The 11,983-nt window shown below is 49.3% G+C and overlaps 4 protein-coding genes across 4 annotated transcripts; 3 read left to right on the top strand and 1 right to left on the bottom strand.

Moving 5' to 3' along the window:
- Positions 1-75: 75 nt before the first annotated feature.
- On the top strand, positions 76-1,685 carry EV420DRAFT_1544352 (ras-domain-containing protein). Its single transcript, XM_060473233.1, has 3 exons — positions 76-194; positions 249-362; positions 410-1,685. The coding sequence occupies exons 1-3, from the start codon at positions 129-131 to the stop codon at positions 1,415-1,417; spliced, it is 1,188 nt and encodes a 395-aa protein (XP_060330528.1). The 5' UTR covers positions 76-128; the 3' UTR covers positions 1,418-1,685.
- EV420DRAFT_1544337 (uncharacterized protein) lies at positions 1,686-5,178 on the top strand. Its single transcript, XM_060473232.1, has 11 exons — positions 1,686-1,979; positions 2,029-2,192; positions 2,245-2,444; positions 2,467-2,914; positions 2,952-3,614; positions 3,663-3,972; positions 4,007-4,538; positions 4,606-4,643; positions 4,699-4,879; positions 4,925-5,085; positions 5,138-5,178. Exons 1-10 carry the CDS (start codon positions 1,940-1,942, stop codon positions 4,968-4,970), a joined length of 2,622 nt encoding a protein of 873 aa, XP_060330527.1. The 5' UTR covers positions 1,686-1,939; the 3' UTR covers positions 4,971-5,085; positions 5,138-5,178.
- EV420DRAFT_1544332 (uncharacterized protein) lies at positions 5,156-5,647 on the bottom strand. The gene is made up of 2 exons (XM_060473231.1): positions 5,487-5,647; positions 5,156-5,436 (listed from the first exon to the last, which is right to left on the bottom strand). Exons 1-2 carry the CDS (start codon positions 5,628-5,630, stop codon positions 5,305-5,307), a joined length of 276 nt encoding a protein of 91 aa, XP_060330526.1. The 5' UTR covers positions 5,631-5,647; the 3' UTR covers positions 5,156-5,304.
- A 2,157-nt stretch (positions 5,648-7,804) lies between these two features.
- On the top strand, positions 7,805-10,967 carry EV420DRAFT_1682278 (cysteine protease; the record flags this gene model as incomplete). The annotated part of the gene is given in 6 exon segments (XM_060479228.1): positions 7,805-8,280; positions 8,300-9,102; positions 9,158-9,347; positions 9,404-9,623; positions 9,673-10,260; positions 10,311-10,967. The coding sequence occupies 6 exon segments, from the start codon at positions 7,928-7,930 to the stop codon at positions 10,965-10,967; spliced, it is 2,811 nt and encodes a 936-aa protein (XP_060330525.1). The 5' UTR covers positions 7,805-7,927.
- Positions 10,968-11,983: the final 1,016 nt, after the last annotated feature.

Genomic DNA, 11,983 nt, shown 5'->3' with positions numbered 1-11,983 from the left:
GGGAGCGGATCATCGGTCCGAAGGGGCTTTGGCAAGCACACGCAAGCATGATCTCCATCAAGATTCAATTCTGACAAACAATTCTCTTTGAATACTCCCTCCATGGTCCCTCTGCAGCGACCAACGGAATGCTTACAGTCAAGCTTGTAGTTATCGGTGCTTCTGGTGTAGGCAAGACTAGTCTTCGTACTCAGGTTCAGTGTTACATTATTCGCAGAACAGGATGAACCCTAACTTAAATTGAACAGTATATTTCAGGTCGATTTTCGAATGGTTACAGGGCTACCATTGGCGCCGATTTTATCACCAAGACAGTTCATCATCCTACGAAGAAGGATGAGTATGTGACTCTGCAGATATGGGTGCGTCGGTGACTAAAGTTTGGTAGGTGATGCTGAATGTCCAACAGGATACAGCTGGTCAAGAGCGCTTTAGCAGTCTTTCGACGGCGTTTTTCCGCGGAGCAGATGCTGCGCTACTTATGTTTGACGTAAATGTACCTCAGACGATGGAGTCATTGAACAAGTGGTGGCAAGAATTCTGCGAGCGGGCACCCTTGGCAGAAGAGGACGCGGAAGACTTTTGCTGCGTCGTTGTTGGTAATAAAATGGATCTTGCCATCGGAGAACCGGCGGTCACCGGAGATGAGGCGCAGCGCTTCATTGAAACGCTGGTTCCCTCCACGTCGCGGCCGGAAACACCGACAAACTTTGACATTGAAGACGGTGGTGATGACGACGACGCGGATAGTGGCGTCGAATTATCTTCCTCTCAAGTGACAGAACGCCCTATATATTACCATCGACCGTCGTCGCCCCGATCCATACATTATCACCATCCTTCTTCGCCTTCACATTCTCCTAACGGTCGAATCACCAAGGGTCGCTCTCAGTCTTCCTCTCGTTTCCATGGCGGCACGATGACGACAACTCACACCACACTTACTATCTATCATACACCTTCGTCATCCCTTTTTGACGTGTACCAATCTGCGAGGTCGTCACCAGAACCGCCATCCAGTCATTCATCCCCAAGGGCTTCGATTCTGCGTTCCCGACGGTTGACAAATATGTCCACGGGGAGCAATAGCAGCACGAGCGCTGTTACCATGACACCTAGTTTGTTTGCCCTGGAACAATCTTCATCGACGAACACAACACCGGAGGAATCCGTAATGTCTGCGCCGGATCGAGGACCGAGGCTCTTCTACACGTCTGCTAAGACCGGAGATGGTGTCGCGGATGTGTTTGAATATATCGCTCGACGTGTGGTCTTGCGATGGGAGCACGACGAGCGGATAGAGGCTCGGCGGCTGCATATCCGTGAAGCCAGTGCTGCGGATACCATTCGGCTGGGGCTAGAGAGAGGGACGAGTAGAAGCGGCCATTCAAAATGGGGGGACTGTTGCGGTTCATGACTTATACTTCTTCGTTCGTTCGTGGCTCTATTCTCGGCTATTTATTATTTAATTGCACTCCTCTCCAAGTATCTTGCTTATTCTTATCCTATATGTGACTATAGAACCGAATTTCATGGATGGCATTTGTTGATGATTTATCAACACTTTTGGAAACAAAAATCAAGGATATGATGGCATTGAAATGGCCCGTTGAAGAGCCAAGTAAAGGAACTTTGTTTATTACGAGTTTTAGGGCCAAAAACTTAGTAAATAATGTGATCTTGAACTTTTGACTTCTTACCACCACCACCGCCTCTGACTCTGGAATTTTGATGACCGCTATTTTTCCTGCTAGCCTGTTGGCATATAACGTATATTCCGAGTCAACAGATGAAATATCTTGGCTTGGAAACTAGGGCACTGATGGCAATGACTTCAAGTGATTAATAAGGAACAAACTCTAATAGGGTCGTCGCTGGGCTCCGTCTTACATGTTCGATAGGAATCGCTGAGAACGTCGAAAAGACGGTAACCTTCGCAATGCAGAGATACCAGTACCGTACTGGTGGGCTGGCTATGGGTACGTCTTCACTCCGGATGGTCTACCACGTCGAATTCAATGCCTACAGGCTCTAGCCCTCAAGATTATACCAGGCGCTTCCCCATGGATCCCTATGGGCAAGAGATGTCGGACAACGCCCGAGTATGGCAGACGTATGTTGAAGAGGCAGTATCATTCGACGGTGAAAAGCTTGATGAGTACCGAGACACGATTGACGTCCTGCTGGTGTTCGTGCGTGTCTAATAGTTCCTTTGTTTTCATGTTGTAACACCATCTCATCCAGGCTGGTCTCTTTTCTGCGGTATTGACAACCTTCGTGGCCCAAACTTCACAAAATCTGCAGCCAAACTACGGCGAGGCGTCCGCAATTCTTCTCCTTCAGCTTCTCATAACGACAACAAATGGCTCCCAGCCTTTGATTCCATCATCTGCCACGGATTACTTTTCTCCGAACCGCTCAGACGTGTGGATCAACAGCCTGTGGTTTGTCAGTCTGATCCCTGAGTCTTATCACGGCTCTGGTCGCTGTGTTGGTGAAACAATGGATGCACCAATATGTCGCCACAGTCTCCCATAGCTCTGCACGCAATCGGGCCAGAATACGGCAGTCCCGATACATAGGGCTGGAGATGTGGCAAGTTCCCATGATCGTTGGACTCCTCCCGGTCCTCCTCCATGCCTCACTAGCACTGTTCCTTATTGGCCTTATTATATTCCTATTTTCTCTCGACATGAAAGTAGCATGGCTTGTGGCGCTCATGAGTGTTGCAACTCTATTCGCCTATATCTTCACGATTGTACTGCCTCTCATTCATCCCCACTGCCCGTACAAGACGCCATTGACGTTCTACCTTTACCGACCATATCGGTTCGCGCGCAGGGTCACATTTTTCATCGCTCAGTTCATGCACAGAATCGGTCGCGAAGGGAGCAGTCACCCTTCCTGTGTTGTCGTTGACTCCGAGTGTATCACTCCCGTCATCCCTAAAGGAAGCGGAGCATGATCATGCCTTGAAGAATACAGACAAGATAGATGCCGAAGCGCTGATGTGGCTGTACACCTCCACATCAAATGTTTCTGTCCACCAGATTGTCCTGCAATCGCTAGCTGGTGTTACCCTCGGTAGCATGACCTCTTTACCAGATCATGCCCTTGAAACCTTCGGAGCGGGTTTGAATACTCACGTGCAACTCGTCATTCCCCACATATCGTCTGGCGCTGCTGCTGAAGCCTTAGCTGAGCTTTATGTTAGAGCGGCTATGCAGATATGCGCTCTCTCCGAGATTCCATGGAGCATGTCCAAACTCATAGATCGGTGCTCCAGCGAGCAATTGAAGTCTGTGCTTCATTGCAACTGGTCTGTGGGTGCTTCCAGTGTGTCGATCCACCTCCTTGGTATACTCCGTAGTCCGCTTCGTAGCTCGCTTTACCTACACACTTCGGTCTGGCGATATCTTTTGGAAAAGGCGTATATTGACGATGCTCTGGAACTCCAATTTATCCGAATTCTTGCCGCCCCAGCGAGCGACCCAGAGGAGGTGGTTACTATTACCACGATCGTCAAGCCCACGAACGAAATGCGGGAGATTATCCTTTCCTTACTTTCAGCGAGATGGGTGTTCCTTCGTACTATGGAGATATCCCCTGTTGTGGTACAGCCTCAGCTTCGAACTCTGCTGAAAATATTGCCGCTCCTATAGAGGGGACTATTCCAATCAGATTCCGTGAAGCCTGGTGACCCTGCATATAAGGAACGGGAGCAGCTGATCGATACAACCCTCGTCGTCTTTACGCGAGTGAATCGGATCCTCTGGGACGCGGATGATTCCACGGTTGGCATAACCCTCGAATACCTCTTCTCTGTTATCTCCTCTGGTGAGTTTTCGTTGGATGGGCATGACGACAAGTCCATACAAAAGATCTTCGCGACGTTGGGTTCACATTCTTGGTGGATCCGACAGAACCTACCTCGGATTGCAAACGAACAGCTCTGCTCCCATATCTGCCGGTGTTACCTCCTCCAAGATGAGGTCGATTTGGGAAGGGGATATCTTCCTCCTCATGTGGTCCCTTTTCTCGAGCGGGTCCCTATGGATCTATGGGGCCTTCCATGAATATGGAGGTATGCCCGCCCTCTACGATAAATTCCGTGCGCAGGCTCTGCCCCAAACGAGGTCGCGTAGAAATAGACCCATACAGGCCAGCAAGCTGGCAGACTTGTACGCCATTGCTTTGCTGGAGCACCATCAGAACGAGGAGGGAGCTCTCCATATCGATGCTCTCTTCGCCCTTGTCCGACTTCTCGCATACGGTCACCACAAAAGCATGCTTCGGAATTTGGCGAAACTCTATGGAACACTGGATATATGGCGTGAATGCCTTTCAAGGTTGGAGCTGTGGATGAAAGGAGAAGAGTTCCAGCGCGAATGGGCGTTTTTGGACCGTCTTGTTGCGATTCATGTCTTGGAGGGTTACGAGATTGAGTTGCCGAAGTACGATTACGTGGTTTGCGGGAAGGAGTGGCCGGAGGAGTTGGCTTGGCTAGATGGGCGCCTCTGGGAGTTCAGTCCTTCGAGGTGAGTTGATGTTCTTATTTTTGCCAAGTCTTGATTTGCTGATTGGGAATCGATAGTGTGGACGGAGAGCCCCTCTTGGGGCCTTACGCTGTGGAATATTCTCGGGTGCAGTTCAATTCGACTGTGCATTGATGTTGTGTTGACCGCTATGACATGCTAGGTTCTGGCGCATCACACGTTTCGGGACTTCGTGATGAGCCTACCTGCACGAGCCCGTCTGTTAAGGTGTTAGAGGATGAGTATATCGTCTCTGCAGTCACCTGGTTTTGCTGGCTATCGGGCAGGCGCTTTGCACAGGCTTTCGGTAGCAGCGATGTAGATGCGCAAGTCAACAAACGTTGGTTGAAATATGTTCTTCATGATATTTGCTATCATCGGAACCCAAGTTTCATGCCACAACGATATTGGATTTGCTCCGAGCTCGCTATGTAACTACTTGCTTCTCAGCCTCCGTTTGTGACTTGGTTTTCAAACTGAGCGAATGCAATCCTTCTGCGAGCTCCGTTGACAGTGCAGAGTAAATCATGCGGTGACGTTGCATCGTGCTCTATAAGTAAAGTTGGACACGGTATAGGTATACAAAAAACTGTGGTACAGACCTTGCCTTCGAAAACATTCGAGGTGACGTCTATCGTGAAATCTACGAAACCAGAATATGTTAAAGATGTTAATCTGAAGTTCTGCTAAAAGACGCACGAGTTTCTGGCTCTCCGTCGGATTTATGGTCACGCATGGCGGCGTGGTGACGATGCTTTCGGACGCACGTTCAGGCCAAAGGAAATGAATCGGAAAGGTAAAGAAATATTTTGATTAGACGACAGATGGAAACAAGCAGAAAGCCTACCTGCCAGGAATCATTGGTTATGTATAGCGAAGTCGGTTGAAGAAGGTTCGTCAGCTAAATACTCCCTGAGATGCTGTTGGACGTTTTCAACAGAAAGATAGAACCTTTTCTCGTATGGAAGATTCGATGGGTCCTGACGGTTTCGAAGATGAATCAGTGACGGTGCTAGCAGTGGCCATAGAACTTGAGAACTGTCGGCGAAGGTGAGAGATGCGCGAGGCGGTCAGGCGAAATAATGTCAATGACATGGACGGAAGAAGGAAGGATCGATTTGTCATCTTCGGTTGCAGCCGTGGGGCATCGGATGGTCGGTCCGAGCCTCCTCCTCCTTGCTTTTGACTGCACGTTACAATATTACTTACTATTGCCTACGACTGCACGCAGGTAAATGTAAGTGCATCTTACCTCCCGAAGAACAATGCATAACTTCTTCCTTCAGACATCCTTCACTGTCTTAGCCGGTCACGCCTGGCAAAACTACACATCAGCATCCAGGGCTGGTAGGGCATGGTACGCTTTACGGTGCTATTCCAAGTTCAAAATCTATTGAAATCGTGACAGAGATACCATACTGTATCAGCTGAAAAGGTAGATATTCGGATAAGTGGGATTTTCTACTAAAAAACCCGGACTTAGGACAATCGTCTCATCGTCTCATGAGAATCGACAGGTGAACTGTTACGCGTCTCGAATAATTCTCTTTGTACGGTAATCTTTCCTTTTACTATCGTCAACTCAGTATTGAATCCGGAAAATGATCCAGAAAAAAACTGCCAGCATCCTTGCGAGACGTTTCATCTCCTCAAACACCTATTGCTTTTACGTCATGGCTACATACTATTCGTCTGTCTGCTGCGTCAATAATTAGGTGTTTTCATCTTTATTACGGAGATGCATCTACTTCTTTTACGACACGAGGAACCGCGTCTCGGAGCCGACTTTCATGGTCTCATGCAATGCTCAACCCGAGCCCAGACCATGGAGATTCCAAGTTCGGTCCAGAATGACGAGCCGACCATCCTTTCTCATGTTGCATTGTAAGGTCATCCCTTACAAGCCCTTGAGCCTCATCCAGCCAAATGATAGTGCCTGAATCCTGTAGTTGTATTTGAAGAAGAATATCCCTCTGAGAATTCTAAGGAGTTTCCCGAGACCTAAGGTGAGTTGCATGGCACCCTTTCATTTTACATGTGAAACTTAGTATCTGATTCGCATAGAAGAAAACAAGAGTTCCGAACATGAATGCATGAAACTGCACGAAGGTCGAACCTCGCATGCGTGCGTCTATACATAACCTCGACGTTGATTAATGTACTGACTTTTAAGTAATCTTCTGGGTGGATACATTCGAACTGTCATTTTGTTAGTCGTGCAATACATAATTATCCTGCGCTAAAATTACAGGCATGCATAAACGGGTCTACGTATTACGGAGTTAACGCTTGCCTAATGAATGTTTGCATAGGTAGCGACATTCCGATGGCCAATTTGGCGACGTAACCTGCCTTGGACAGTCACCGGATCAGGGATTTCCCTCTTGGACAAATTCAGCTAGTGCACTACGAAGAACTTGGAAGACACAGAAGTGATGGCATGTTGGTAAGAAAAGAAGTTGATTGAAGTTACAACATGCTACACAACAGCTGCACGAGATCCCTCGTGGATCTGGATCAAATTCGAATCCCTCTTTATACGAGAAGGTACTTGCAAGTAGAAGCTTGACAGAGGAAACAGACTCGTCAGCCCAAGCCTATGGCCTAGTACTTACAAAACAGTACGGCTCTAAAATATACCATGCGTAGCCTTCCAAAGGTTTGTTACTTATTAGGATGGCAAAATCCGTTCGATTTGAAAAGTACTGGGGGACAAGTGACCACCTTTGAAATTCCGAGAGAACGCTCTCCGGCGACTGGAAGGTTCCTCAAGGCCATTGCTTACTGAGCAATGTGAGAGCTGCACTTTGCTGGTGGCATTCATTGAGGGAGAGGAAGGTTCTTGTTCCGCAATGTCGCATCGAGCTTGGTGGCCTTGGACGTCTGTAGTGGAGTCGTTGAGAGGATCCGCTTTGATTTCCCTGGAAGTGATGTCAGTATTTGTCTGTATTTTATTTAGGGGGATTTCTCGTCAGGGCGAAGCGCTGTCACGTCACAGCTTTGTCACACCTCTTTCCTCCGTCCATATTACTTCGTTCTACTCGTCGTCAACCTCGCCTGAAGCGTGAATAGGACCAAGAGTCGGCTGAGATACCGAGAATTTCGCATCAAGTACGGTCAAAATCCCACAGAACGCCCTCAAGAGGCAGCCGTATCAAATCCAGTCTCATCGAATATTTGCAGCGTTCACGTCCAATTTCTTCTTTGTTGTAGCATGTGAGAGACTGATTTATGCGGCCTTTGTATCAAATTAATGTGGCATTTTATCAGCAGGTTTCTGTACCTAGATTGGACCACGACAACACAGACTACGCTTAGCTCACGGTGTGTCTACCTTCGACAAGCGTTCATTTTGCATTGAGAATTGACGCTGAAAGTATAGAATTTGATTCATGTCAAACAAGAACTCGCGCCACACATCTCCATCATCTTCTGCTGCACATCATGGTCCCAAACTTCCCAAGTTCCTGCACAAACCGTCCAGTCGAGATAGGTCAAAATCTGGAAGTGATCCGATTAGTGGCCAGGACGGGGACAGTCCCACTTCGACCTCCTCAGCAGAACCCGCTCCTGTTCCTTCGTCGTCGAAACATTCCCACCATTCGAGAAAGTCAGGCAAATTTCTGAGCAGTGGAAAGGAGAGGGAGAGGGAGAAGGAACCAGTGCCTGGGATACCTTTGGCCGTCGAACGGGAGGAAACACCAGTCATTGTTGAACCAATGAACATACCACGCTCCCGGACACTGTTCTGAACGGCCAGGAAGCTCAGATATGCAGTATAACGGTGCCTCGCTTTACGCCCCGAGCTCTCCTTCATCGTCCCGAATGAGTGACCTTCCCACCCGGCTATCAGGCTGGTTTTCGCACACTTTCAATTCTTCTTCAACTACCGATCTTTCCCTACCTACAATTCTTTCTCATCATTCCACTCCCAATACTGGCGCTCCTGGAACATCTCCCCCGAACAAGCTCTCTGGCACCGCCGCTTTGCTCAATGTAGCAAAGCATGGGAAAGGCCACATTGACAAAGCTATGCGCTACCTCCTCGATAGCGATGCCACTCCTGATAAATGTACCGACGTCATCTGGCTACTGGGCGTCCAACATCCGGGCTATGAGCCACCACCACCACCTTCATACCCAGCACCGTCGGCAGGTGGGCGGCGTAGCTCAATCGACTCCCGCCGCCATTCTCCCTCTGTTCGTTCTTCAACATCATCCAGTTCATCTCTTGATGTCTCCCTTACTGCTTCGCAACCTGCCAAGCATCCCGGCGCTCATTGGCCTCCGGTTTTCTATGCTGATTTCACTTCCCGAGTTTGGTTGACATACCGCTCGCACTTTACCCCGATAAGAGACGGGCGCCTCGGCGACCTTAGCGTTGAGTACAATTCATACCAATCAGACTCTAGCGCCAGTAGCCCTACGGCGACGGTGAAAAAGTGGAATTGGGGATCTATGGTGGGCGGGGAGAAGGGTTGGACGAGTGACTCTGGTTGGGGTTGCATGTTACGGACCGGCCAAAGTTTGTTGGCTAATGCTCTGGTTCATCTTCATTTGGGACGCGGTCAGTGCCGTCCTGACTCTCGCGACTATTGAAGCTGATCGACCTTGCCTGATAGATTGGCGGAGACCGCCGCATCCAGTACACACAGCGGACTATGCGACCTACGTGCAGATCGTGACATGGTTCTTGGATACGCCTGCTCCTGAAGCTCCTTTCAGTGTTCATCGAATGGCGTTGGCAGGTAAGGAATTGGGGAAGGATGTTGGACAGTGGTTCGGTCCCAGTACTGCTGCCGGTGCCATCAAGTACGCGTCAGATGCTATTTTCAACTGTTCAAGCCGTCTAATATAGCATGCTTTAGGGCTTTAGTCCGGGCGTTTCCAGAATCGGGAATGGGCGTGTCTGTGGGGACCGATGGAGTGCTTTTCCAAAGTGATGTATTTCAGGCATCGTACAGCTCACGTCAGAGATACCACCATGGGAAGCCTCCTGCACAGTGGGGAGACAGGCCTGTTTTACTTCTATTGGGTATACGACTCGGATTGGATGGGGTTAATCCTATTTATTATGATACCATAAAAGTATGTTCCCTGTTTCGTCCCCGATTTCACTACTAACAGGTCACCCAAGTTACTCTATACTTTCCCCCAGTCCGTCGGCATTGCCGGTGGCCGTCCGAGTTCGTCATACTATTTCGTGGGCTCACAGGCCGATAACCTGTTTTATCTGGACCCTCATCATGCGAGGCCGGCTATCCCTCTGAGGTTGCCTACAGAAGCTAGTTCACCGGACATTGAAGCAGATCATCGGAAGAGAGCCAAGAGGGGATCATCGTCAACAGGGTCGTCAGCGGGCCACCAACGTGCGCCTACGTCACCTTCCTCGTCGATTCGCACCGGATCCTCGACATTTTCTTATCATGCGCCGACCTCCCCATCACCTTTGCAGCATCAGTTCTCGGAGTCTGGATCGTCGTCGTCGTCGTCGAACCAGTACCAAAGTCTGTCCGAAATCGACCAGAGTGAAAACACGACAGAAGGGAATTTGGACCGACTGCAAGAGCATTTTGTGAACGCCTACAGCGCCGCGGAGCTGAAGACGTTCCACTGCGAGCGTGTCCGGAAGATGCCATTAAGTGGGCTGGACCCGAGCATGTTGATAGGCTTCTTGTGCAGAGATGAGGCTGATTGGATCGACTTTAGAAGCCGAGTGGGTAATGTGAGTTTGACCTTTTCCATTTTGAATATTGTCTCTGATGTCAGATGCAGCTACCTCGTACGATATTTGCTGTGCAAGATGAGCCACCGACATGGCCCTCTGATTCCGATGATAACATGGGACTGGAGAGTATCTCCGATCCGGATGATTTGGACATGGACATGGAGGAGGAGGGTGAGGATGAGGACCGGGAGCTGGACACCCGGTCCGCTTCGACCTCCAGTGCACATCTCAGTAGTGCCTCGACCTCGAGAACTAAGAGCGAAGAGCTGGATACTGAAGAGGATCCTGTTGATCCAATAACGCCTGGTCCAGGGTCCAAGTTTGAGTTACCTGATCCCCCGGGTTCAATTAAGCTGCATGAACGGCCCAAGGCGGAGGAGGGCGGTGCGTTTGTTGAAGCACTTGATGACATGGAGGATGACGAGGAGTGGGTGGATCCTGTGCTTACGCCGACAGCCATGCCCCCGCCTCCTCCTCCTCCAGCAAAGAAGAAGAAGGGGAAGAAGAAACAGGTTCCTGTACCTGTTCCGATGGTGAACTTTCCGTCGGCGCCTGGTGGGGAGGAAGGTGGACGGGGGGATGTTTCGCATGAACGGCAGAGGAGGCAGTCGATGGGCCTGAGCTTGAAGATGAACAACAGTCGGGGAAGAGATGGGGGGAGGACTCAGAGTGGCGGGGTGAAAGGTGTGTTAACAGGGGATTAGGCTTATGGATGGATAGTCTTCGTCTTCTTTTTTTGATATGTTGTGACTTATGTTTGAACATTTATTGTAATCATATGGCCAAGCTTATAGGTCTTACAGGCTCAAGATTTCTTAAACATGCAGTGCTCTCATTTGCAGGAGGTTAATGGATATGTATGGGCGAGAGGTAGGACCGGGGAATATTGTCGCTATAACGTCGGACGATATGATATGGAAGCTCTCCTCGGAGGCTGGATGGCTTGGCGGGCAGCTTGGTGAGGCTTGGTGGTGGTGGTGTTACCGCGCCGGGTCCCATTAAGAAACGGCCGGGTCCATATCCCTGACATGGCGAACCGACGGTGAAAAATAGAAACGAAGCGATCACGTGCTGGACAGCAACGCGTCGGATTTTAATCCGTCTAAAAGCCGAAAAACAGTCTAGGCACGCCTCTAGAATACTTCTCTTCAATCCGGAGTGCGTCGAACATCTTGTGATATGTAAAAAGTCGAAGGGGGGAAGGGCTGTAACGTTGAAGGTCCGGAACACAATACATGCATATGGACAAGCAACATTTTACATATTACGGGGTTGTACTTCCAAAGGATAGTGATATACAGTCCACGAGGCTTTTCAGCGGTTAAGTAATCTGTACCATGTATTTCTAGGTGAAGTCTATGTATACTTATTGGCATACTTTTCTTTTAGAAGCTAACGGAGCGCTTAAAAACTAACTGGAGGTCAAATGCTGGTTGCTGTGTGCCGTACAGGGACTGAACATAATGCTCAGGATGGACGGCTTTCTTCAAGGTAGTACCTCGAAGAAACGCCGGAGAAACTCAGAGCCTCGGTTGCGAGGACGTCGCCCGAAAGATGAAATCTTTTTTGACATGAGACAGTTGCGAGAGAGGCTACCTTAGACTTTCCTCGACCGCCTTCTACAAATTCGAGTCTTTCTGTCGTTGATTTTGTCAGGAATCGGTAGAAGATATCCTGACCGACGAAAGACTCACTTTACATGATAACTGTACCATATGCC

This window comes from Desarmillaria tabescens, assembly GCF_030435595.1.
Source record: "Desarmillaria tabescens strain CCBAS 213 chromosome Unknown EV420scaffold_18, whole genome shotgun sequence".
Classification (NCBI taxonomy): domain Eukaryota; kingdom Fungi; phylum Basidiomycota; class Agaricomycetes; order Agaricales; family Physalacriaceae; genus Desarmillaria; species Desarmillaria tabescens.
The sequence above is the reverse complement of the archived record's forward strand: the minus strand, read 5'-3'. Positions and strand labels throughout refer to the sequence as shown.

Bases quoted from the DNA above. Each gene is read 5' to 3' on its own strand.
- EV420DRAFT_1544337 (XM_060473232.1), top strand. From the start codon at position 1,940: ATGCAGAGATACCAGTACCGTACTGGTGGGCTGGCTATGG. The intron at 2,915-2,951 runs GTTGACTCCGAG...TCATCCCTAAAG, and splicing joins GTCACCCTTCCTGTGTTGTC to GAAGCGGAGCATGATCATGC. The intron at 3,615-3,662 runs GTACAGCCTCAG...CCGCTCCTATAG, and splicing joins TGGAGATATCCCCTGTTGTG to AGGGGACTATTCCAATCAGA.
- EV420DRAFT_1544352 (XM_060473233.1), top strand. From the start codon at position 129: ATGCTTACAGTCAAGCTTGTAGTTATCGGTGCTTCTGGTGTAGGCAAG. The intron at 195-248 runs GTTCAGTGTTAC...TAAATTGAACAG, and splicing joins AGACTAGTCTTCGTACTCAG to TATATTTCAGGTCGATTTTC. The intron at 363-409 runs GTGCGTCGGTGA...AATGTCCAACAG, and splicing joins ATGTGACTCTGCAGATATGG to GATACAGCTGGTCAAGAGCG.
- EV420DRAFT_1544332 (XM_060473231.1), bottom strand. From the start codon at position 5,630: ATGTCATTGACATTATTTCGCCTGACCGCCTCGCGCATCTCTCACCTT. The intron at 5,437-5,486 runs GTTCTATCTTTC...GGGAGTATTTAG, and splicing joins AATCTTCCATACGAGAAAAG to CTGACGAACCTTCTTCAACC.